Source organism: Amphiura filiformis, chromosome 15 (genome assembly GCF_039555335.1).
Source record: "Amphiura filiformis chromosome 15, Afil_fr2py, whole genome shotgun sequence".
Classification (NCBI taxonomy): domain Eukaryota; kingdom Metazoa; phylum Echinodermata; class Ophiuroidea; order Amphilepidida; family Amphiuridae; genus Amphiura; species Amphiura filiformis.
In genome coordinates this window covers 56,845,339-56,869,010 of record NC_092642.1, presented here as the reverse complement: position 1 = coordinate 56,869,010, position 23,672 = coordinate 56,845,339, and the positions used below count along the sequence as shown (strand labels likewise).

At 38.8% G+C, this 23,672-nt stretch overlaps 1 protein-coding gene across 1 annotated transcript in view; it reads left to right on the top strand.

The window, feature by feature from the left end:
* Window positions 1–22,786, top strand: part of LOC140171859 (uncharacterized) — a 57,171-nt gene extending 34,385 nt beyond the window's left edge. Inside the window, exons 3-8 of the mRNA XM_072195191.1 lie at window positions 11,239–11,277; window positions 14,840–15,000; window positions 16,094–16,192; window positions 17,123–17,246; window positions 17,828–18,001; window positions 20,369–22,786. Coding sequence (XP_072051292.1) covers window positions 11,239–11,277; window positions 14,840–15,000; window positions 16,094–16,192; window positions 17,123–17,246; window positions 17,828–18,001; window positions 20,369–20,925 — 1,154 coding nt within the window. The 3' untranslated portion in view covers window positions 20,926–22,786. The remainder of the gene's footprint in view (window positions 1–11,238; window positions 11,278–14,839; window positions 15,001–16,093; window positions 16,193–17,122; window positions 17,247–17,827; window positions 18,002–20,368) is intronic.
* Window positions 22,787–23,672: the final 886 nt, after the last annotated feature.

The following is a 23,672-nucleotide window of genomic DNA, read 5'->3' as shown; positions in this document are numbered from 1 at the left end:
ATTCATTTGAATTTCAGGTCATTCTGGGGTTATAAAGGAGGTGACGGATCTGGGGACGAATGGCGGCGTAAAGTTTGCAACATGACTGTTTGCTGTGGAAACTTGTGGGGACACATTTGACGCAAACTTCCATGTCATCGAGGCTACGAGACCAATGAGACTATGGTGAACAACTTCAGCGATGCTGGTGAAGGAATGCTTCTACTGCTGTTGGATTTTTAACTTGAATATTTGCCCATTTGATAAGCTTACTGAATACTGGTGTGTGTGGATACCACAGCATGGAGGATCCATGCGACAGTGATTTGACACAAATGTGAACTTATATAGCTGATCATGCATCCCAGGTCATGCGTACATGCACCATGATTTGAATGACTATCAAGACTAAGAAGAAAATCAAGACTATGACGAAGAGCAAGACTAGTATGATTATGAAGAAGATCAGACTATTCACTATAAAAACTATGGAATTATCGACACTGCGCATGTGATATGTATTGCAGACCTGTCACTCATTGCCACTCAGTCTCATACTCACTTCAAGTCTTATGAAGACTTAGGCCTACTGAGTGAACTCTAAATTTTGTGCTTATAAAATTATGACGTGTAGTGTAACTTGTTTAAATTTGTAGGGTAAGTGTAACTCGCTCCCATTTTCTGCTATGCTGTGAAATTGAATTTGGCTTATATAAAAGTACACATTTCGATTGTTTTGGCATATTTTTAGCATTTTCTCCTTAGGTCCAGCTGCTCTTCTTTACCAATCTCCTTTGTGTGCATCCTAAATTGATTGTTTGAATTTTATAGAGTACCAAAGTGATGACGTCACAGAGAACTTTTTTTTGCATTTCAGCATTGTGAATACCATGTATCGGTGGAGCATGATGAAAAACATCCACAGTCCAAATTTTATGGGCATCGGATCATGAGGGCCCGAGATATGGCCGCATGAATACAATACCTAATTAGCCCCATTGAAATCAGTGTAAATTGGCCTGGTTCATAACTGTTTGGAACCAGGCCAATTTACACCTATTTTATGACGTCACACTTCAGTACTCTATGAAACTGTATTAAAGTGTCATTTAGTTTCAAATCTGTGGACAACAGCTAGCGAGTTACATCTACCCAAAACCTTAGGCACCGCTGACTTGACAGAACTCAACATTAGGCCTTTAGGTTGAGTTAGGCCACTGTTTTAGGATATCAAATTTTAAATTGATTAATACAAAATTTCCACATTTGTAGGCTATCCAAATTTAGGCCCGCTTTTCAGTAAATGTTTTTTTGGCACACTTTGTTTTATCACATAATCATGCATGGTTTACTTTTTTTGATGGTGACAGTAGAGCCACAATTGTCTAATGCACATACTGTTTATAATGTTTCATACATGATTACTTATAAATTTCAATTTGAAATTTTGGCCACTGTGTGAGCTACAAAATTATTGTATATTTCTATGGAAACCACAGATCCTGGAAATCAGGATCTGTGATGGAAACACAAAAAATGAATTCTTTATCAAATACCGTCACATGAAACATTTTGTTTTCACAAAAATTGATTGCTTTCCAGCATATTGACATGATTAAAAGTTTTGGAACTGCCAAATTTTAATGATTATGTATGCCTAGGCTTGGTCTACATGTACACGGAGAAATTTCTTTATTGTTCAGATTTGCGAACAAATCATTTTTATAGACCTTTTTTGGCCTTCGGGTGTCTTCCCATCTTTTCTGGTTTTAGTGTTTCTTATTTTTGTAAGATAAATAAGCTTGACTTTGTCGATGCAATTCCTTCAACTCTGCATCGCCAGTGACCTGGACTTACATGTTGACCTGGACGAATACAAATGATTGACAACTTGACATTCGACAACGAAGTCAGCACCTCTTGTTTACAGTGCTACACAGGGCGCACATCCTAATTCTCATGCGTATTTTAGGCCATTATCTACTTGTAGAAACCAAATTATCCCTGCTTTTCTTTCTGTTTTGATGTATTCTTATTGCCAAATTATAGCGCTAATTGTCTTAATTAATTCTCCTTTGGCGTTCCTCTCTTCTGATTGCTGTTGCGTCTCCTTTTGTGGTACGTACAATAATATGGCGGAAGGGAGACGCAATAAGGATGGAGACGAGGACCTGGCAACGTATCTCGTCCGCAGATTGATGCAACTCTCCCATTGGTCGACTAGCAATTTGAGCATGCGTATGTGAGGATAAGCCTCAAGCCTGTCGACTAGTGGATCACTTATGTTTTGGAGCTTGTTTAGTTAGGACATACTTTTTCTGTGCTGCACTGTTTGACGATTATTTTACTTTATATTTAGAGACATGACTTTCATAAATAAAGCGGCAGTCTGTGTACGATAGGTTAATTATTTAATGAATAAATCGTGTTCTTAAGTTTGTGAATATACATCTGTTTGTCATCTAGCTCCATGTCTTCTGTTCTCTTTACATGTCAAGTTTTTAAAATGTTTCAATTGTGCTGAAATTTAAATGCACTGCTCCTGAAGACATTCTAAAAATATTTTAAAATTCATTTAAGGTCACTTTTAAGTGACACTTTAAAAGGTGTAATATTAAAGGGGCCAACGGTCAAGTTTTCAAAATCTCAACTTTCCACGATCAAAGTATCTTTAAACAGCAATTAATGAAAAAGTTTCATTCAAATTAATCCTATCCAGCACAGCTCCAATTGAACTTTATTAAGGTCATACCGCGGAATCATGTCATGACATGTTGCCTGTGGAAATCGACGCTTCGTCAGGTACTGTGTGAGCAAACTCAAAATAGTGCAAACAGCGTGGCGTACACAAAAGAAACTTCGCTCGTAAGATAAGCGAAATCGCCAGGTCTGAAAGCTGTACCAGCGTCAGCTGAATTCTAATACGCCTAGGGGGCACAGGCATGGAAAATTCATATCTGTTTATTTATTCCTCAGATTAATAAGTAAACAGATTGGAATTTTCCATGCCTGTGCCCTCTAAGCGTACTGGCAACTTCGCGTGAAGTTTCTTTTGTGTATGCTCGCGCTATTTTTGAGTTTGCTCACGCTGTACCTGACTTAGCGTCGATCCCCATGGGGAAGTTGCCAAGTTTCCACGATATGATTTATTCATATATGTTTAAGGTCATAAAGGGGTCAAAAGTCAAGTTTTCAAAATGCCAGCTTCCCACGATCAAGGTATGTTACAACAGCAGTTAATGAAAAAGTGTAAATTAAAATTAAAGGGGGGTAACCCTATCGGTTTAGGATATGGATTCTCTTCAAACTTACACACAATGTCAAATATTGTCCCCTTTATCAATCTATGTGAGAAAACGGGAACAATTTCAGCATAAATGTGAATAATTAGCATATTAGCAAGCCAATACACTGGTACGCGTGCATTGCATTCTGGTCAGGCATCTCGAAACAACGGCCGGCGCATGTCCCGTGGAAACAGGAAGTGTTCGCTTGGTACTGAAAACCGGCTCGCCCTGTACACTTTTATACCCTCTATTCATACTGATTAATCTTAAAAACATTACATATCACTGCGCTCATTATCATTCTTGACAAGATAGCCCATGCTGTATTTACTTAAGCTTAATTATTTCTTTATTTTTTGTTATTTTATGCACATTTTCACATTTTTATGATTTTTGTTTTATTTTTAACTAATTTTTTTAATGGGGGAGGTGCTCTCATAATTTTTTCATATTCCTCGTATCATGCTTGACAATATAGGTCATGTTTCCTTATTTATTTACGCCTCTTATGTATTTCTTTATTTTTGTTTTTTTTTGTTTTATATCATTATAGCGCCATCTATAGTTTGACATTAGGGGCCTATTTGATGTATTTTTTATGACGAATTGGTACTGGGGTGAAGTCTTCCGAATCTATTCCGATTTCATTCTATGACTACCCAAAACTTTTGCGTTTTGTGCTTCAAAACGTGTAAAATTTCGTCTGGATTCGTCTATTGCCAGGTGGTGAGTGCCGTGCATTCTCTAAATTCAGTAAATTTCCATCGTCAACCGTGTGGAAAATGTCATACGGCCGGGCGGTTTCACAAGTTGCCGGCTCTATCATAGCAGTCGCTGCCTGGCTATTGCAGCTGCAATCCATACATCAAAACGTGTAAATTTTGGCTATTCCAACTGCAATCCATACACCCTTCATGCAAGACATGACTGGAATCGTCCACACAGGGAGTGAATATTACAAACGGAGTCACCCATTGAGGTAGGCCCATTCGAAATTCACACGCCCTGTGTGAGAGATTAAGATAATGTCTTCCGGAGAGGTTGTATGAATTTCAACTGGAACAGCCCAGTTGGGGTGTATGAAACCCCAAGTGGGCGATTCACACGAAACAAACTGAGGTATGTTCAGATGCCAATTTCGTTACATATCTTGAGTGTAACTTGTGATGTGATGCCTGTATGCTAGATATAAACAGCTACATCATTTCCACTGATGGCTATAGGGTGTGGGGGTGTGTGTGTGTGTGGGGGGGGGTGATATCTTGGCTAAAACTGCATCACGCCTTCCCATGATGCATTTATGAAAATCAATAATCCCACTATATAGTTTCTACAGATGACGCCTTAATAATGGTGAATAAGGGGTGAGGGTAAGTAAAATGTTGAAATATGACCGCATTAAACCACAAAGGTCATGTGAGGTCAAAGGTCAGGTCAAATTTAAAGTTGTCCGATTGGGCTGTAACTCGGGAAAATGATCCCTGACACTTGGGGAGTATGAAACCGCAAAAGGTCATGTGAGGTCAAAGGTCAGGTCAAATTACAAGTTGCTCGATTGGGCTGTAACTCGGGAAAATGATCCCTGACACTTAGGGAGTATGAAACCGCAAAGGTCAAGTGAGGTCAAAGGTCAGGTCAAATTTGAAGTTGCTCCAATTAGGCTGTAAGTCGGGAAAATGATCCCTGACACTTTGGGAGTATAAAACCACAAAGGTCATGTGAGGTCAAAGGTCAGGTCAAATTTAAAGTTGCTCCAATTGGGCTGTAAGTCGGGGAAATGATCCCTGACACCTGGGGAGTATAAAACCACAAAGGTCAAGTGAGGTCAAAGGTCAGGTCAAATTTGAAGTTGCTCCAATTAGGCTGTAAGTCGGGAAAATGATCCCTGACACTTTGGGAGTATAAAACCACAAAGGTCAAGTGAGGTCAAAGGTCAGGTCAATTTTGAAGTTGCTCCAATTAGGCTGTAAGTCGGGGAAAATGATCCCTGACACTTTGGGAGTATAAAACCACAAAGGTCAAGTGAGGTCAAAGGTCAGGTCAAATTTGAAGTTGCTCCAATTAGGCTGTAAGTCGGGGGAAATGATCCCTGACACCTGGGGAGTATAAAACCACAAAGGTCAAGTGAGGTCAAAGGTCAGGTCAAATTTGAAGTTGCTCCAATTAGGCTGTAAGTCGGGAAAATGATCCCTGACACTTTGGGAGTATAAAACCACAAAGGTCAAGTGAGGTCAAAGGTCAGGTCAAATTTTGAAGTTGCTCCAATTAGGCTGTAAGTCGGGGAAAATGATCCCTGACACTTTGGGAGTATAGAACCACAAAGGTCAAGTGAGGTCAAAGGTCAGGTCAAATTTGAAGTTGCTCCAATTAGGCTGTAAGTCGGGAAAATGATCCCTGACAGTCTTTGGGAGTATAAAACCACAAAGGTCATGTGAGGTCAAAGGTCAGGTCAAATTACAAGTTGCTCCGATTGGGCTGTAACTCGGGGAAAATGATCCCTGACACTTAAGGAGTATAAAACCACAAAGGTCAAGTGAGGTCAAAGGTCAGGTCAAATTTGAAGTTGCTCCAATTAGGCTGTAAGTTGGGGAAAATGATCCCTGACACTTGGGGAGTATAAAACCACAAAGGTCATGTGAGGTCAAAGGTCAGGTCAAATTTAAAGTTGCTCCAATTGGGCTGTAAGTCGGGGAAATGATCCGACACTTGCGGAGTATAAAACCACAACGGTCATGTGAGGTCAAAGGTCAGGGCAAATTTGAAGTTGCTCCAATTGGGCTGTAAGTCGGGGAAATGATCCCTGGGAAGTATTAAACCGCAAAGGTCATTCGAGGTCAAAGGTCAGGTCAAATTTAAAGTTGCTCTGATTGGGCTGCAATTCGGGAAAATGATCCCTGACACTTGGGGAGTATGAAACCGCAAAAGGTCATGTGAGGTCAAAGGTCAGGTCAAATTTGAAGTTGCTCCAATTGGGCTGTAAGTCGGGGGAAATGATCCCTGGGAAGTATTAAACCGCAAAGGTCATTCGAGGTCAAAGGTCAGGTCAAATTTAAAGTTGCTCTGATTGGGCTGCAATTGGGGAAAATGATCCCTGACACTTGGGGAGTATGAAACCGCAAAGGTCATGTGAGGTCAAAGGTCAGGTCAAATTTGAAGTTGGTCCAAGTGGGCTGTAAGTCGGGGAAAATGATCCCTGACACTTGGGAAGTATTAAACCGCAAAGGTCATCCGAGGTCAAAGGTCAGGTAAAATTTAAAGTTGCTCTGATTGGGCTGCAATTCGGGAAAATAATCCCTGACACTTGAGAAGTATGAAACTGGAAAGGTCATCTAGGTTCAAAGGTCAGGTCAAATTTAAAGTTGCTCTGATCAGGCTGCAACTTACGGCAAATGATCCCTAACACTTGGGGAGTGTAAAACCGAAAAGGTCAACCAAAGACAAAGGTCGGGTCAAATTTAATGTTGCGCAGTATTGCTGCGTGATGATGTCATCACAGTCATACGCCTAACTTACCTCGTGCCCTTGCAAAGGGCACAGTTGCTCTAGTTCTTTCTTCTTTCTTCTTCTGGCAACCGCAATCAACTGCATCTAGCTCCGCAAGGGATTGACAGATTTCAACCAAACTTAACCCAAAAGACCACTGGGCTAGGCCAAACCTTCCATTTGACTTTGACCTTGCTGTGACCTTTGACCTAGCTATAATGGTCAAAATGTGATTTCACAAAAATGCTACTCCTTCCACAAATTTCATGCGATGAGGACATGGTTATATCATGTGACTCAACTTTAGTCGGTGTCTATAGGGTGTGCTCAGATAAGGGGTCAAAGGTCATCAAGGGGTCATTTTCGGTCAAAGTCTAAAAAATATTCAAAAATCACTGTCTTTACAAATTACATAGCAGAGAGTCGCCATTAGCACACATGCATTGCTACTAGCCAGGGTCTTTAGGATGCCTACAGTTTTGGGGTCAAAGGTCATTAAGGGGTTACTTCCGGTCAAAACCAAAATTATCAAAATGTTCAAAAATTTTTATCTCAAAATGTAAACAGACCAGAATAATATAACCAACATACTTGAATTAGTGTTCCCTGATGTATGCATGGTATTTTTATTTTGGGGTCAAAGGTCATTAAGGGGTCACTTCCTGTTTTTAGCTGAATAACTTCAAGAATTTTTATCTTAAGAACTGAACATGTTAGAATTTTTAAATTAAAATTGGAACAATACATTTTGTCGGTGTACATAAGATTTTTTTTTCATTGAGGTCAAAGGTCATTAAGGGGGTCAAAAGGTCAATCAAAAATTAAAAAAATCAAAATCCATGTATAAGTTCGATTAAGCTGAAATTGACCAGGAATATTTCTTATGACATCCTAAGCACAATGCAAGAGCAGTTGACCCCATCCGTGACCCAGGGGTCAAGTTAGAGGGGTCAAATTGCGGCTTGTACTCAGCGTCTGTTGACTCTAGTTTCTTCTTTCTTACAAGCCGACGACGGAACGTCGGCTTGTTCTGTCTTCTTCCAATTCTTTCTTTCTTCTTTCTTTCTTCTGGCAACCAATCAACTGCATCTAGCTCCGCAAGGGATTGACAGATTTCAACCAAACTTGACCCAAAAGACCACTGGGCTAGGCTAAACCTTCCATTTGACTTTGACCTTGCTGTGACCTTTGACCTAGCTACAATGGTCAAAAATTAGATTTCACAAAAAATGCTACTCCTTCCACAAATTACATGCAATGATCATGTGACTCATGCATATGAATCAACATGTGGCAGTGCTTAAAACTTACCAAAAATAATTGAGGTCAAAAGGTCATTAAGGGGTCATTTCGGTAAAAGTCTAAAAATATTCAAAAAATCACTGTCTTTACAAATTACATAGCAGAGAGTCGCCATTAGCACACATGCATTGCTACTAGCCAGGGCCTTTAGGATGCCTACAGTTTTGGGGTCAAAGGTCATTAAGGGGTTACTTCCGGTCAAAAACCAAAATGTTCAAAAAATTTTTATCTCAAAATGTAAACAGACCAGAGTAATATAACCATCATACATGAATCAGTGTTACCTGATGTATGCATGGTATTTTTATTTTGGGGGTCAAAGGTCATTAAGGGGTCACTTCCTGTTTTTAGCTAAATAACTTTAAGAATTTTTATCTCAACAACTAAACATAGTAGAATTTTTAAATTAAAATTGGAACAATACATTTTGTTGGTGTACATAAGGTTTTTTTTACGTTGAGGTCAAAGGTCACTAAGGGGGTCAAAAGGTTAATCAAAAATTTAAAAAAATCAAAATCCATGTATAAGTTCCGATTAAGCTAAAATTCACCAGGAATATTACTTATGACATCCTAAGCACAATGCACGAGCAGTTGACCCCATCCGTGATCCAGGGGTCAAGTTATAGGGGTCAAAGTTCAAGAGTCGGCTTGTACCCGTTCTATGGAACGGCGGTTTCTAGTTTCTTCTGGCAACCAATCAACTGCATCTAGCTTCGCAAAGGATTGACAGATTTCAACCAAAGTTGACCCAAATGACCACTGGGCTAGGCCAAACCTTCCATTTGACTTTGACCTCGCTGTGACCTTTGACCTAGCTATAATGGTCAAAAATGTGATTTCACAAAAATGCTACTCCTTCCACAAATTTCATGCAATGATCATGTGACTCATGCATATGAATCAACATGTGGCAGTGCTTAAAACTTCCTAAAAAGAATTGAGGTCAAAGGTCATTAAGGGGGTCATTTCCGGTCTGAAAGCTAAAAATATTCAAAAAATCACTGTCTTTACAAAATATATAGCAGAGAGTCGCCATTAGCACACATGCATTGCTACTAGCCAGGGTCTTTAGGATGCCTACAGGTTTGTTGTCAAAGGTCATTAAGGGGTTACTTCCGGTCAAAAACCAAAAATGTTCAAAAATTTTTATCTCAAAATGTAAACAGACCAGAATAATATAACCAACATACATGAATCAGTGTTACCTGATGTATGCATGGTATTTTTATTTTGGGGGTCAAAAGGTCATTAAGGGGTCACTTCCTCTTTTTAGCTGAATAACTTCAAGAATTTTTATCTCAAGAACTGAACATGTTAGAATTTTTTAATTAAAATTGAAACAATGCATTTTGTCGGTGTACATAAGGTTTTTTTTACATTGAGGTCAAAGGTCATTAAAGGGGTCAAAAGGTCAATCAAAATTTTCAAAAATCAAAATCCATGTATAAGTTCCGATTAAGCTGAAATTCACCAGGAATATTTCTTATGACATCCTAAGCACAGTGCAAGAGCAGTTGACCCCATCCGTAACTCCAGGTGTCAAGTTATAGGGGTCAAATTATGGCTTGTATTCAGCGTCTGTTGACTCTAGTTCTTTCTTTCTTCTGGCAACTCGTGACATTTTTATGACTTGCCACGTTTACGCCCTAGCTCTCTTATGCTTCGACAGATTTCAACCATACTTGGAGCCAAATGACCACTGGACTAGGCCAAACCTTACATTTGACTTTGACCTGACTGTGACCTTTGACCTTGACCTTATGGTCAAAAATGTTGATTTCACAAAAAATGCTACTCCTTCCACAAATTACATGCAATGATCATGTGACTCATGCATATGAATCAACATGTGGCAGTGCTTAAAACTTCCTAAAAGAATTGAGGTCAAAGGTCATTAAGGGGTCATTTCGGTCAAAATCTGAAAAATTTGTAAAAATATTCAAAAATCACTGTCTGTACAAATTACATAGCAGAGAGGCGCCATAAACCCACATGCATTGCTATTAGCCAGGGTCTTTAGGATGCCTACAGTTTCGGGTCAAAGGTCATTAAGGGGTTACTTCGGTCAAAAACCAAAATTATCAAAATGTTCAAAACATTTTTATTTCAAAATGTAAACAGACCAGAATAATATAACCAACATACATGAATTAGTGTTCCCTGGTGTATGCAGGGTATTTTTATTTTGGGGGTCAAAGGTCATTAAGGGGTCACTTCCTGTTTTTAGCTGAATAACTTCAAGAATTTGTATCTCAAGAACTAAACATGTTAGAATTTTTTAATTAAAATTGGAACAATGCATTTTGTCGGTGTACATAGGGTTTTTTTTCCATTGAGGTCAAAGGTCATAAAGGGGGTCAAAAGGTCAATCAAAAATTTAAAAAAATCAAAATCCATGTTTAAGTTCGATTAAGCTGAAATTCACCAGGAATATTTCTTATGACATCCTAAGCACAATGCAAAGAGCAGTTGACCCCATCCGTAACCCAGGGGTCAAGTTATAGGGGTCAAATTGCGGCTTGTATTCAGCGTCTGTTGACTCTAGTTGTATACTACAGCACAGTTATTTGATAGTATGTAAAAATACATCATTTTTAAGAAAAGGTGAACACTGATGGCGCTATTTATCAGGAATAACTTATCATTTGGCTGAATTATTTTTCAAAATATGTAAATAGCGCCCTCAATTTGCACACAAATATACAGTTTATAGAATATAAATACCACTAAAAAAGCAGAAAAAGATGAATAAGTTGGAAAAGAAACAAATATCTCATGTTAAAAAGAGCTGGAAATATATGGACATATTAGTGTGATAGTTGTTGGTATTGTCCAGGTCTAAAATTGAACACTCCACCTATTTCAAGTGTAAATGATAGAAACATAGAAATGTAAAACATTTCTTTAGTTGTGAGTAGTAGATGCAACCCCATGCTTTTCTTTGTTCTTTGTTCCCCTCCCGAATCCCCCCTCCTCCATTCAGGACAAAACATCACAGGAAATTCATTATTTTGGGCCAAAATGCTTCTATTTTGGACCAAAATTTTGTTCGTCTCTGTGTACCATCGGCAGAGACCCAAATACCCCAATTTTCTTCCCATAGCTGACGGTAGCGGTATAGAGAGTCCCGGTTCTCCTTCTCTAATTTTAAGTTTATCTTTTATTTTGCTGGTTTGTCTTTTCAGCTTGCAACGAAGTGCCTGAAAGCTACTACTGTAAACTGGGTAAGTTTTTATAGGATTTTTCAAGATCAATCGATGAAGAGGTCAATTACCCAAGTTGGCTATTGGGCCTATTATCATTTCCTGAACTTTGAGATCAACTGATAAAGGCACCCTTTCACTGATACTAAAATGAAAGATGGGTTCCCCCTGTCTTCCGACTACCCTGGGCTCAGTAGCATGTGCAAAGGGAGTGGGCATGCCCCTGATTTTAGTCAATTAGTCAGTTGATATGCAACTGTCTGTTGGAAAATTTATGCGGCCTCCACTTAAGACCTTCACACCTTGTAGGGTGAAATTGATGGGGCTAATAATGAAGAAATAGAACTTATGAACAAAAATGGTCTCACACCACCCCACTTTTTAGATTCTTGAGTGAAGTGGCAAAAATCTTTTGTTTAAGTCAGGCCTGTTTACGACGATGGAAGCCAGCTAAAAATTTATGAGTAGTCAGGTAATCAAGACCTGTGGCCCTCCCACATTCGAAAAACCTGTACACGCTACTGTCTGGTTTTCGTTCCAAGGTGCTATACGCGGATCAGAAAATAGTTTACATGATCATCAACTGAGTCCTCATGAAAATTTCTTATAGCAATAACATTTTAAATGACCGTCAACTGACAGCATTAATGAATACGGTCTTATCTCAGTCCTTGTGAAATTATCAATCCTGAAACTAAACAAAAACAAATTTTTTATGTAGTAAATAAAATACCAGACTCATCTCAAGTGGAGGTCACTTCAAATCATCCCCAAGGCACATGTTTTAGGAATGTTCTATATATTCCTACACCATGTGATTTGGGAATGGAGGCACAATGGACCATTCATGAAGGACATCTACTGGCTTGTACAGGTGCGCGGCAAACAAAGGACATCAACTCAGTCAGTCAGGATACTTTACGCTCATTTTCATGGTATTTTCACATATGTGCATGTTCATAGGTTGTTTTTTTCTATTTGCAATTTTCCCTACATAATTAAATTACTCATGCATATGAAAATGATTCTTTCCATGGCAGCAAAGCAGGCAATTTCTGTGTACTTTGCAATAGTAATGCTTATCTTTTATTAGTTTGCCATTCACTATCGACAGGTGGCTTATATAATCCAATTATAATTATTAGCACAGGCTGGGGGGGGGGGCAAAATCAATAAATTGGCGCAAAAAGTGGAAATTACGTAATTTTGGGGGTTTCGCCTCAAAAGGGGGGGGACAAGAAAAATATTTGGGGAAAATTCCCCCTCCCCAAATCAACAAATTTTGCACAAAATTGATGCAAAAAGTGGAAAATTTATGTAATTTTGGGAGTTTTGCCTCAAAAGTAGGGGGGCAAAAAAAAATATTTGGGGAAAATCCCCCCCCTCAACAAATTTTGCACAAAATTGATGCAAAAAGTGGAAATTTATGTAATTTTTGGGGTTTTGCCTCAAAAGTAGGGGGGCAAGAAAAATATTTGGGGGAAAATTCCACCCTGTAGCACCTCCACTGTGTGCAAGGATCCCGGGGCAAGGATAAGTCAAGCAGATATGAGATCAAAGCTTCCTGATTTTATGCATAATTTATAGAAGTTCAGGAAAATAACAATACATGCCACCCTCACGTTCATAGAAGAAAGGAATCAAAACTTCCGGCTTATGCATATTCATAGAAGATAACAAAACAAAAGGTTTGGTGCCGCCCACATGGGGCTCGTGATCATGCATAATTCATAAACATTGATTTGTCACGTTTCACACCAAAATTCCTTCACTATTAGCACAAGGTAGCCAAATTAAGTCCAACCATGTCACATAGCATCCAGTGGCGGTGCCAGGGATTTTTTCGGGGGGCATTGAGGGTGCAAAGTGAATTTCAGGGGGTTTTGCTCACCATGACCCCCCACCCGTGGCGCCGCCACTGATAGCATCATTTGTGCATTACATCACTTGATTCAGGAGAGACAATCGTTTTCTACAAAGCTGACTCCGCATGATAAGGCCAAATTAAAAAATAAACATGTTTCATGTCTCCTCCCGCTTCCTTTTTTGAGGTTTCTTCAATTCTATTTGTATTTTTTGAAATTCAGTTATAACTATGTCTTGGAAGTTGAGATGCTTTCTAGAGCCTTGCAATATACAAGAAACACTTTGGGAAGGTTTTGTGATCATTAGAGGGGACCTACCTCTCAGAACAAGAAAATGAAAAAAGTCCTCTTCCTTTTTCCAGGCAAAAAACAGCTCGAAGTATGGGTATTTACACAGATTTTGTGATAAAAAATAGAAAATAAGAAGCTCCTCTTGCTCCTTTTTACGAAAACATGTGTTTTATTTTACTTGGCCTAATGACAATTATTCTGCAAGCTCACTGCCGGCATGCTGATTGCTTTGGTATCTTTCGTTATTGAGCAATATATGGTTAGTCCAACATACAATGACAGAAGGGAAAAGAAAGACAAGTGAATTCACTGTGGACCACAATGGCCTCATCCCAATGGCACTGTTCAATAACCTCAATAAAACAAACATAGTTTAAAATTTGACCTCAAGTTGCAGAGGATGAGTTTTTGTACCCAAATTTTCAAAGGTCATTCGGAATGTGCAACTGTACTGGGGTCAAAGAAATTGTGCCCTGATAGATGAGCATGTTGTGGATCCTAGTGGAAGTGGGAATGGTAAAATGATAAAGAAAACATTCAAGGACAGACAATTGTAAGTGCGGGAAAGACTTTTGATTTGATTTGATTTGATTTGATTTGTTCGGGTTTCGACAACCCTGGATAACCCAAGAAAGCCTCTATTAAAGCTTATTTCCATTGGGGTCCATTTGAACACCGGTACAGTTTGGGAACAGTCAGGGGTTAACTAACACACTACTCTTTTTGAAACTGGCTGCAAGACATCAATATTTCCATTGGGGTCCATTTGAACATTGGGACAGGTTAGAAACAGTCCGGGGTTAACACCCTACTCTTTTTCGAAACTGGCTGCTTTGAACTGGCTAGAATTTGTTGATTTTTTTCCCCCTCCCTAAAATTCAGGCAGGGGCAAAATTTACAAATTGTGCACAAAATTGCCGCAAAAATATAAATTTTCATTATTTTGCGTTTTTACTGGGGGCTGACTGGAGGGAAATGTCCACATGCGCTGCCACTGGTAATTGTTAAAACTATGGGTCTACTTCGTAGAGGCACAGCCCTACCCAAGCCAAACTTGAGGTATTTGAGGGCTGACCTTAGTCGCAGAATTAGTGATTGACTAAATTGAGTGTATAAATTACATTCATTAGGTTTCACTTCCCTCCTGAGGTTGGTATCTGTCAATAATACGTTGACCAGATCACCAGACTATCATTATAGCTAGAGGCAGTATGGAACACAAATGGGTCAATGAGTTACATAAAAATGACCTTGTGTGGTATCTCAATACCACACCTAAGGCAATTTGTGGTTAAATGTTGATCCCTCACAACAAGAGTTATTACCGGTGATTTGGTTGAAAAAGGAGGTGAGACATGATCAATTCTTTTCAGGCAGTGAAACCTAATGTTTTATTGTTTACTCTTTTGTCCCTCCTCCCATTACAGCTTCGCATTGGAAGCCTCAGTTGTTGGATGTGCAGCCCCATCTTCAGGCAGTGAACGTGACCTTTGACCTTGCACCAGATACCTACCAATTTGATAAGTACTGCGTCAGACTGAAGGATGCTAAGAACAATATGACAACACAAACCAAGAATGTGGTCCCAGTAAGTATGAATAAGTGAACCCCATGAGAACTACCTGTCTATTGGTCGAAAAGGGGTTTTCATAATCAATTGGACCAATCAGCCACATTGTTAGAATAATTTCACCACGCAAAAAAATTGGGGTGAATTATTTGCAAAACTTTATTCTGATTGGTGATTAAAATTAAGATATCAAAATAATCATGTAATTGACCAATCAGAGGCAATGTAAGATCGGCAGGTAGTGCTCAGGGGGTTAATAGAAGGCAAAATGAAACTTTTATACACTACACAAATTTGATGCGCTCACTGGAGCGCTTTCACCAGCGTCTTCAGCGGATGTTATTGCTCTGAAGATTTGTTGTTATTAGTGATGTTGAGACACCTCTGATGTCACAGGTGTAGATGGCATCAAACCAGAGAATGCTGTGGTGCCCCATTGGTTCCGGAGGTGGGGGTGAGGGGCTTGTCTCAGACAGGGTTAATGTCTAACCCTTTGACATCTTCTTGTTTGATTTCAACTACACCTGAGATTAATGTCATATCATGTCATAGGGAGTTAACTAGGGTAGGTATTTTTCACCATTTCACAAATAAAGAGCAGTTGATATTTGTTTTATTTCTGAATCCTGTCATTATAAATTTAGGCCTACAATTTAATAAGCTACCACCTTATAGCCTAGGTCACAGCCGATCATGACCTAGGCATGCTCAGGCTAGGCCTGTGCCTATGTTGTTGGAGTTCTGTCCGAGCACTTTTCGAAGAAAGTTCAGGTTGGTCTCTAACCATTTCCAAGAAAACATCAGAGCAAACAACATTGGCTGAGGAAATTCCTCGAAAGCGCTCCCTATAAGCGAAATAAACGAGTAGTATTGAAGTTTAATTTAAATTACTTTCAATATAATGATTGTTATAACAACTTGGTATACAGATATGTATTTATATCGACTGCTCAGTGCCAGAAGTATAAGTGGTTAAGTGCAATAGCTGCCCTGTGAACATTTGGGAATTTACACACAGTATATTGTACTCATCTACACATGGCAGCTATTGCACGTACCCACTTCTGACACTGAACAGTCGATATATATATACTATGATTTGATTTTTCAGGATGCAGAACATGTTATAAAGAGACTAATGAACGGGACCAACACAAGCTGTGTCAGCACCACTCTAGGAGGTATCGAACCTGGCAAATATGTTGTACAGGTAAGCAGTGTTGCCATACATGTTCTTATTACACCCAAAATAACACAAGGTATTGAACCTGGCAAATATGTTGTACAGGTAAGCAGTGTTGCCATACATGTTCTTATTACACCCAAAATAACACAAGGTATCGAACCTGGCAAATATGTTGTACAGGTAAGCAGTGTTGCCATGCATGTTCTTATTACACTCACAGAATTAAAGAAAGAGAACCAGGACTCGACCACCATCTTGATACGGCATGGAGCAAAAATTGGGGGTATTCGGTCTTTCTCAGAATGCACTCGAAGCATCCATTGTCATTCAAGAACTTGATGCAACCTGCACACGAGTACCAAGATGTTTCAGATGAGATGCAGAATTGTTTTCGTTCGTCTCTGCGCACCGTTGGCAAGGACCCGAATACCCTCAATTTTCTCCCCATAGCTGACGGCGCAATTGTATGTGTTGTTATAAGGAATCCCGGTTCTCCTTCTCTAATTCTGTGATTACACCCAAAATAACATAAGCTGTGTCAGTACTACTGTAAGCTGGGATCAGCTTGTAATGCTCGCGTAATTCACGAAAGCAGCATCAATACGCAAAGAGCAGCTTGCGTAGGTGCTGCACCCAGCTGTGTGTACGCAATTATATATCAATCCATGATGTTATGAGTTCTGCATATTACAAATTGATCATATAGTATCCACCTTTTTCGTAATGGAAAAATCAAATCAAACTTATCAAATATGACGAAGAGCAAATAATAAATGAAAATCTCTCATATCAGACCAAGTATATCCTGTTTACAGAAAATTTTCTGAATTAAATCCATCATATCTCCGGTATATTTTTATCACCGAGGCCATCAAAGTTAATTGAAGCTTATTTATAAATTTGTAACAATTCATTTACAATATTTTATGTTCTCTATCATTTTGTCATCAACAGGTGCAACCACGGCCAAGCAGTCTTCAGGTATGCGTGAATACCATCAATGTGCCAGTGAGTTGTAGAAAGACAGGTTCAAATGTGTTTTACGTAGCTGGGCCAACAACGCCTCAAACAGTGACAGGTAATTGCATATTTGATTGCAGTGGTATAGCCAGGACTCAGCTGACCCCCTCCCCCTCCCCCCCCCTTCCAGCGAGCACTCTTACCTACACTCTTTCCCCCTATGGGATGCTGTTTTGCCCCCCCTTGAAAGTTGCCTTGCCCCCACTGAAAAAGTCATGACTATACTATGCCACTGGTTGGATTGTTATGTTTTATACAGTTGTCATACAGTTAAGGGATCAGATATCAATGTTTGCACAGTATTTTTTGTGGGACATGAGTGCACATGAGACATCAAATTGCATTCTGAATACGAGGAATGTCCTTTTGATATCAAGTAATTTTGATTTTCTACTTTTTCCAAAAAAAATAGTAGCCAAAATTTTTTTAAAGTGCCAATAGTTTCAGGAGAACAAAGCTGAAAAAACCTTTTTTACCAAACTTTTTATTAACTTTTGGTATAGCCATGGGTCCAAATTTCTTGAAAAATTGGTATGTGGATGGGTTCGCTATCACATCCCTACCCAAACCAAACTTGAGTAACCTCCCCTCCCCCGGAATAATTATTTACCGCTGATGTTCAATTCATTTTGTTACCAGATGGGACACAGGTTGGTGAAACCCCAAGAGCAGGTGCACCCTATGCTACAGCACCTTTGGCAACCAGACAGAACCAGATGTGGCTGCCCATATTGCTTGGTTGTATAGCAGGCATACTGGCTTTGGTGCTACTGTTCTTCATGATTCACAGGTCACAGAAACGGGAACAATCAGGTGGGTACAGTGGCAGCACCAGGAATATTTTTATGGGGGGGGGGGGAAAGGGAATTTCAAAGGGGGCAAAATCAACAAATTTTGTGCAAAATTACAGCAAAAAGGGGAAATTTTTTTAATTTTGGGTTTTTACTGGTGGGGGAAACAGGGGACAAGAGTTCTGACTGGGGAGCATTTGCCCCTCATCCCCCTCGTGCCGCTGCCACTGGGTGGTTATAGATTCTACTCATTGCCTACTTTCTGAGAACCTAGTAAAAACCCAAAATTAGGAAAATTTTCACTTTTTGTGGGAATAGTGCACCCCAGTATGGTTTTTATGCCTCCACCGGAGGTATTATGTTTCCTGGTTGCCCGTCATTCTGTCTATCTGAAGTTTAAGTTCAATTTCTCGGAACTGGTAAGGCGTATAGTGATATGATTTGGACGACATGTGACAATTAGCAGTCTTCAACCTCAAGTAGGTTGTCATCACAAAATATGCTAATTTGGTAGCTCATTTGCATAAATTTCCTTACGTCCAATTTCTAGGAACTGGTAAATGTGTATAGTGATGTGACTTGAATTGGTGGAGGGGTGGCAATTGGCAGTCTTCAAATTCCACTAATTTTTCTGGAATTATTTTCCCTGCTCCAAGTAAAATTTCCCCCATTGAAATGTGCGTCAAGGTGGATGCATTGCGGCTGATGCAAAACCACACAATCAGAAAGCCGCAAAATTGTAGTTCACTATTTATGGTGTGCGTGGCTACAATATGTTATGATTATAAGGCTGTCTTAATTTAATAGTTTGTTTCGAAGCCCTTCCTAATTTGAAAACCTAATGCGGAATATGGTTTTTTTTAAGGTTATTTTTTTACTTAGATTTTTTTTATCTGTGGTACAAGCTTTTTGACAATAGACCAATTTTTCATCTCTCAAGGAGGTTTTTCTGTGGTCAACATGAAGAATTTTCTTGAGATTTATGATTTAGACTATTTTGACGTCTGACAATGTCAGACGGGATATTTTGGTTTGTGGATTTGGAAAAAAAAATAAAATGGCGGAAAAAACTGAAATTTACTTAATCCAGCGGGAATATCACGCAAAAATGCGGGCGATTTTACTAATGCGTGCGGGGCTTTGAGACAAACTATTAAATTAATATGGTCTAATTAAAATTTTATTGAGGAATGTTTGGGAAGATAGTCTTGTAGTTGCAGCGTTCGCATGGCTTCTGTGAGATTTTGACCCGAAATTATGCTCCAGGAGCAGATGCTCCAGGAGCATGCTCCTGGAGCAGCTGTTCCTGGAGCAGGAGCAGCTGTTCCTGGAGCATAATTTAGGGCCAAAATTTCACAGAAGCGTTCGCCTGTCATGTAGGGGAATTCTTTTTTGCTTCTATCCATTTGTAACCCTAAATTGTTTATTTTCATGTGAAAATGTACGTATTGCACTTGGAAATATATTTTCTGCCTTTTTTGCTGGAACAGTACTGCATAAGAGCCAAGAACCCATTATTTTCTTTGGTTTCACATTTCGAAATACGATTAATATTTATAGGCATATCAAAACGGATGAGTTAAGATCCGTCTTATTTTAATACAGCGTGTATCTCTCGGCGTATATCTCCAAAAAAATTGCAAGCCAAAAAAAATATTATTAAAAATATGAGGCTTCTCTTTCTTTTCCCAATTCATCAGTAAAAAGCAGAATTATTATACAATGTATTTCGTCCCATTCATGCATTGGGCTATTCAGTTGAAATCCATACACCCTATGGAAGACATGTAGTTAATCTCCCAAACAGGAGTGTGAATTTCAAATGGAGTTACTCATCCAAGTAGTCCCATTAGAAATTCACACTCCTGTGTGGGAGATTAACATCATGTCTTCCATAGGAGGTGTATGGATTTCAACTGATCTAGCCCATTTTAAAATCATTTACATGCAAAGTTATGCTGATTTACATTTAAATTAAAAAAATCCTTCTTGATTCACTTTTTTATAAAGATATTTAATACTTTGCATTGTGATCAGTTCCACCTGAATTGCCTATGGATGAATTTATTGCGGGAAAAAATCATAGAAATGTGTACAAAACCAATGCATTTTGTATCTTTAATAGTTAATTTTAACAGATAACTTTTTCCGATTTTTTTTTAAACAACCATAAATGATTGGCTTGATTGCAGCAGTTCACTCTCCAAATCAGTAAAAAAATTAAAATTAAAAATTGCCAAAAATAATAAAATAAAAATACAATTTTCTTTTCTTTTCTTTTCTTTTTTTTTTAGATTTTGCACTTTTGGCAAGAAATTGCATATTTTTGCTTTTTTTGCATATTTCTGTCTATTTATATGACTAGCACATTTCTCATTTCATTTCACAGAGAGTGCGTCAAAGTGTATATGGAAGATCCCGGTCACCATGTCAGATCCTGCAAAATTATCCCAAGAAAACCTACAGAAAGGCCTTGATCTGACGAGATTAAAAGAAGAAGCGTACAAGCTGCAGGCGAAAGGTCAGGAAGATGTGAGCGAAGCCGGAGATAACGTGACAAGTGAAATGCAACAGACTGCCGGCAGAAATCAGCTAGAAATGGAGCCACTGTTATCACAACATGATGAGCGTTCTTTACTCCAGCAGCAGCAGCCGGGAGACTTTTTCCAAAATGGAAGCTGTTCAACGCTGGGCTGCTTCACGGCAGAGTTCATGCAAGTCATGTCGACGACAAAGAGCATATCGAGCTTAAGAACGATTGAAGCTAGCGTGTACAGAGGCAGTCAGAATCGGTTACAGCGAACCAATTCAAAGCCGGATTTGGTCAGTTTATGGTGGGAGAAATGTCCGATGCTGAGCAGCCAGAACCCGGGCAGTCTGAGAAGGAATGCAAACTCGTGTCCTGACATGAAAACTCTTGGAGAAGCAGGGAATTCAAATTTATGAAGTGTGTGTGCAGATTGGATGCCTTTGTAGGTACCGTAAAAACTCGATAGTTAGCGTATGTGCTTACTATCGAGCGCTTTTGAAAACATGCAAACATGAAGAGCCCCATCCACAAAAGTGTAAAGGGTTTTGAGCAAATCATCGATACACATAGAACTACGAACAAGTAAACGTGCAACTTTGTGTCTCAACCCCATTACCTCGGTTGGTAAAGCGCCGGGCTTCGGTACAATTTCATGTTTTCAAAAGCGCTCGATAGTAAGCACATATGCTAACTATCGAGTTTTTACGGTATATTATTAGAAGATAGGAATTCTTATCAGGGATTAGTGAACTGAGATGTGACAGTAAACGGACAGATTTTTATATTTCCTTGTTATCGTTTTGCATGGTATTAAGATATACATGACCACAGGTCTTGCAGAATCCCCTGCTTGACTGTCCAGGAGAACCACAATCGGGCAACCAAAAACACTGACGTCTCACTCCAGTGGGCAGCTATGACAGGTACGATTAAAGTTATGCAAATAAGTGTTACTACTTTAACTATAAGGCACCCTAAAAAAAGGGAATGTATATCATGCTGATTTGTTTAAGGTTTATTGTGAAAAAATGTGTGTAACATGCAGGGCAAGTAAAATATCGATTCGGGCAAGTGGACTTGCTTGGCGGACAAGTGGGAATTTTAAAATTCTGCGAGGCCTGCACAGCTACTCTCCTCTTTTATGGGATGCTCATGGGTACCTATTTACCTTGCAGACTATAGAATACACCAGAACCTATTATCAATACAGGGATCATACAGCTTACGGAATAAGGCTGCATAATCCCTCGGTCTTAACAATAGGCTAATTTGGTGTGTGTCTGCATGAAGGATAGGCCTAGAAATACTGTGTACTTTATTGGGCGTTTTAGCACTAGAAATTGTGATCTTTTTTTTTAAGATTTCATAAAACGGGTGCTGCTGTAATGGGCTTTTCCTTGAATCCGTACACCCCCCTCTGGAAGAAATGACTTTTAACTCCCGGGGTGTTAATTTTAAATAATATCAACCCCATGAAATCCACACTCCCGCTGTGTGGGAGATTAAGGTCATGTCTTCCATAAGGGGGCGTAAGGTTATTAACTGGAACAGCCCATTGATAATGTGGTTTGATACTCTCAGGCAATGTAATTATTAATTATTCAGGATCAGAAATTTTAAGAAGTGTATGGCTTCTTTAAAAAGTGAATTTTCACTGCCAATTAAATTTTCACATTTTTTGTAAATGGTTACTTTTTCACCAACTTTAATCTTTACATTTTTTTCCAATTCAATTCATCAGATTTCAATGAAATTTCAAATTTTACTTCAAATTCTGTAATTCTACAATCTTCTCATCTTTTTTGCGCTTAGTCTTGAAGCATGTGAACTTGATAAAATAGTTTCCACTTTTTTATATATCATAGTAGCTAGTTTATTGCTGATATGGCCAATATTCAGAGGTTAACTTTGCCTTCTGATTCCAGGCAATTTCAGAATTAAATTTCTCAAATATTTACATTTTCTTATCTTGGGTAGAAGAATTTCTGAAATGGAAATGGTATGCAAATGTAATCCTTTACTATGAACTGACTGGAATTGTATGCAGTTATTTTAAGGCATTGCCAACTTTTTGAGAAAAAAAACACTTAGCATCTTCTGTATGTTTTTTAGTAGGCATGAATATATACCCATGCAGACTGTGCAAGAGACTAGTTTTATGGCCACTTACGATTAACGCTTGGGAGGTGTTGCCAACTTGTTTATAGGCCTACTTTAGGACAAAAAAAAGATTTGTCTCCGAGCTTGTCCGACGTTTGTAAAATCGCGCAATTTGAAGAAAAAGAAATGCAAATTTTTTTATTTCAAAAAAATAATTTTTAGATTTTTCTGGAAAAAAAAAAAAAAAATTAGATTTTTTTCCCTCAAAATACCATAAAAATACCAAGTTGGGAATTTTTTTTTTTTAATCGCATTTCGCATTTGTTTTCAAACCGCTCGTGAGCTTAGAGACAAACCTTTTTTTTTTTGGCCTTATAATCAGATAATGACATCAAAATTGAGCCAAACAAATTGCCACTATATTCCTAGCCATGTGGGCACTACTGCCTTTCTTACAGAGCCCCTGATTGGTTCATTGCAAGATATAATCATCTGAGTAACCAATCATGATAGAGGTTTTAGATCCCTCAGCACTTTTGAGCTTTACCCTTCAGTCCTACTGATCATTCTTACCATATATCTGATTGGCTCAATACGTGATATGGCCCTGCTTACAACCAATCACAATAGTCCTTAGAGGCTGATAATTCGGCTGGTAGTGCCCATGGGAGTTAATACACAGTCCGCATTATTTATGGCTATAGAGAATCTGTGTCAAAAGACTTAATCATAACTTTCCAGTTTGGTATTATCTTATGCATACATTCCCAGTCAGTTCTCAATGAAGCATTAATGTCAACTCCATGAGAACTACCTGCCGATTGGCCAAAAAGAAGTTTTCATTATCTATTGGACCAATCAGCAACATTGTTATAATAATTTCACCACACAAAAAAATGGGGTCAATTATTTGCAAATCCCCTTTCTGATTGGTGATTAAAGCGAAGATATCATGCAATTGACCAATCAGAGGCAATGTTAGATTGGCAGGTAGTGCTCAGGGGTTAAGTTACGTAATGGACCAATTCTTCAATTTGACATACAACGGGTAATTGTCTGTGGT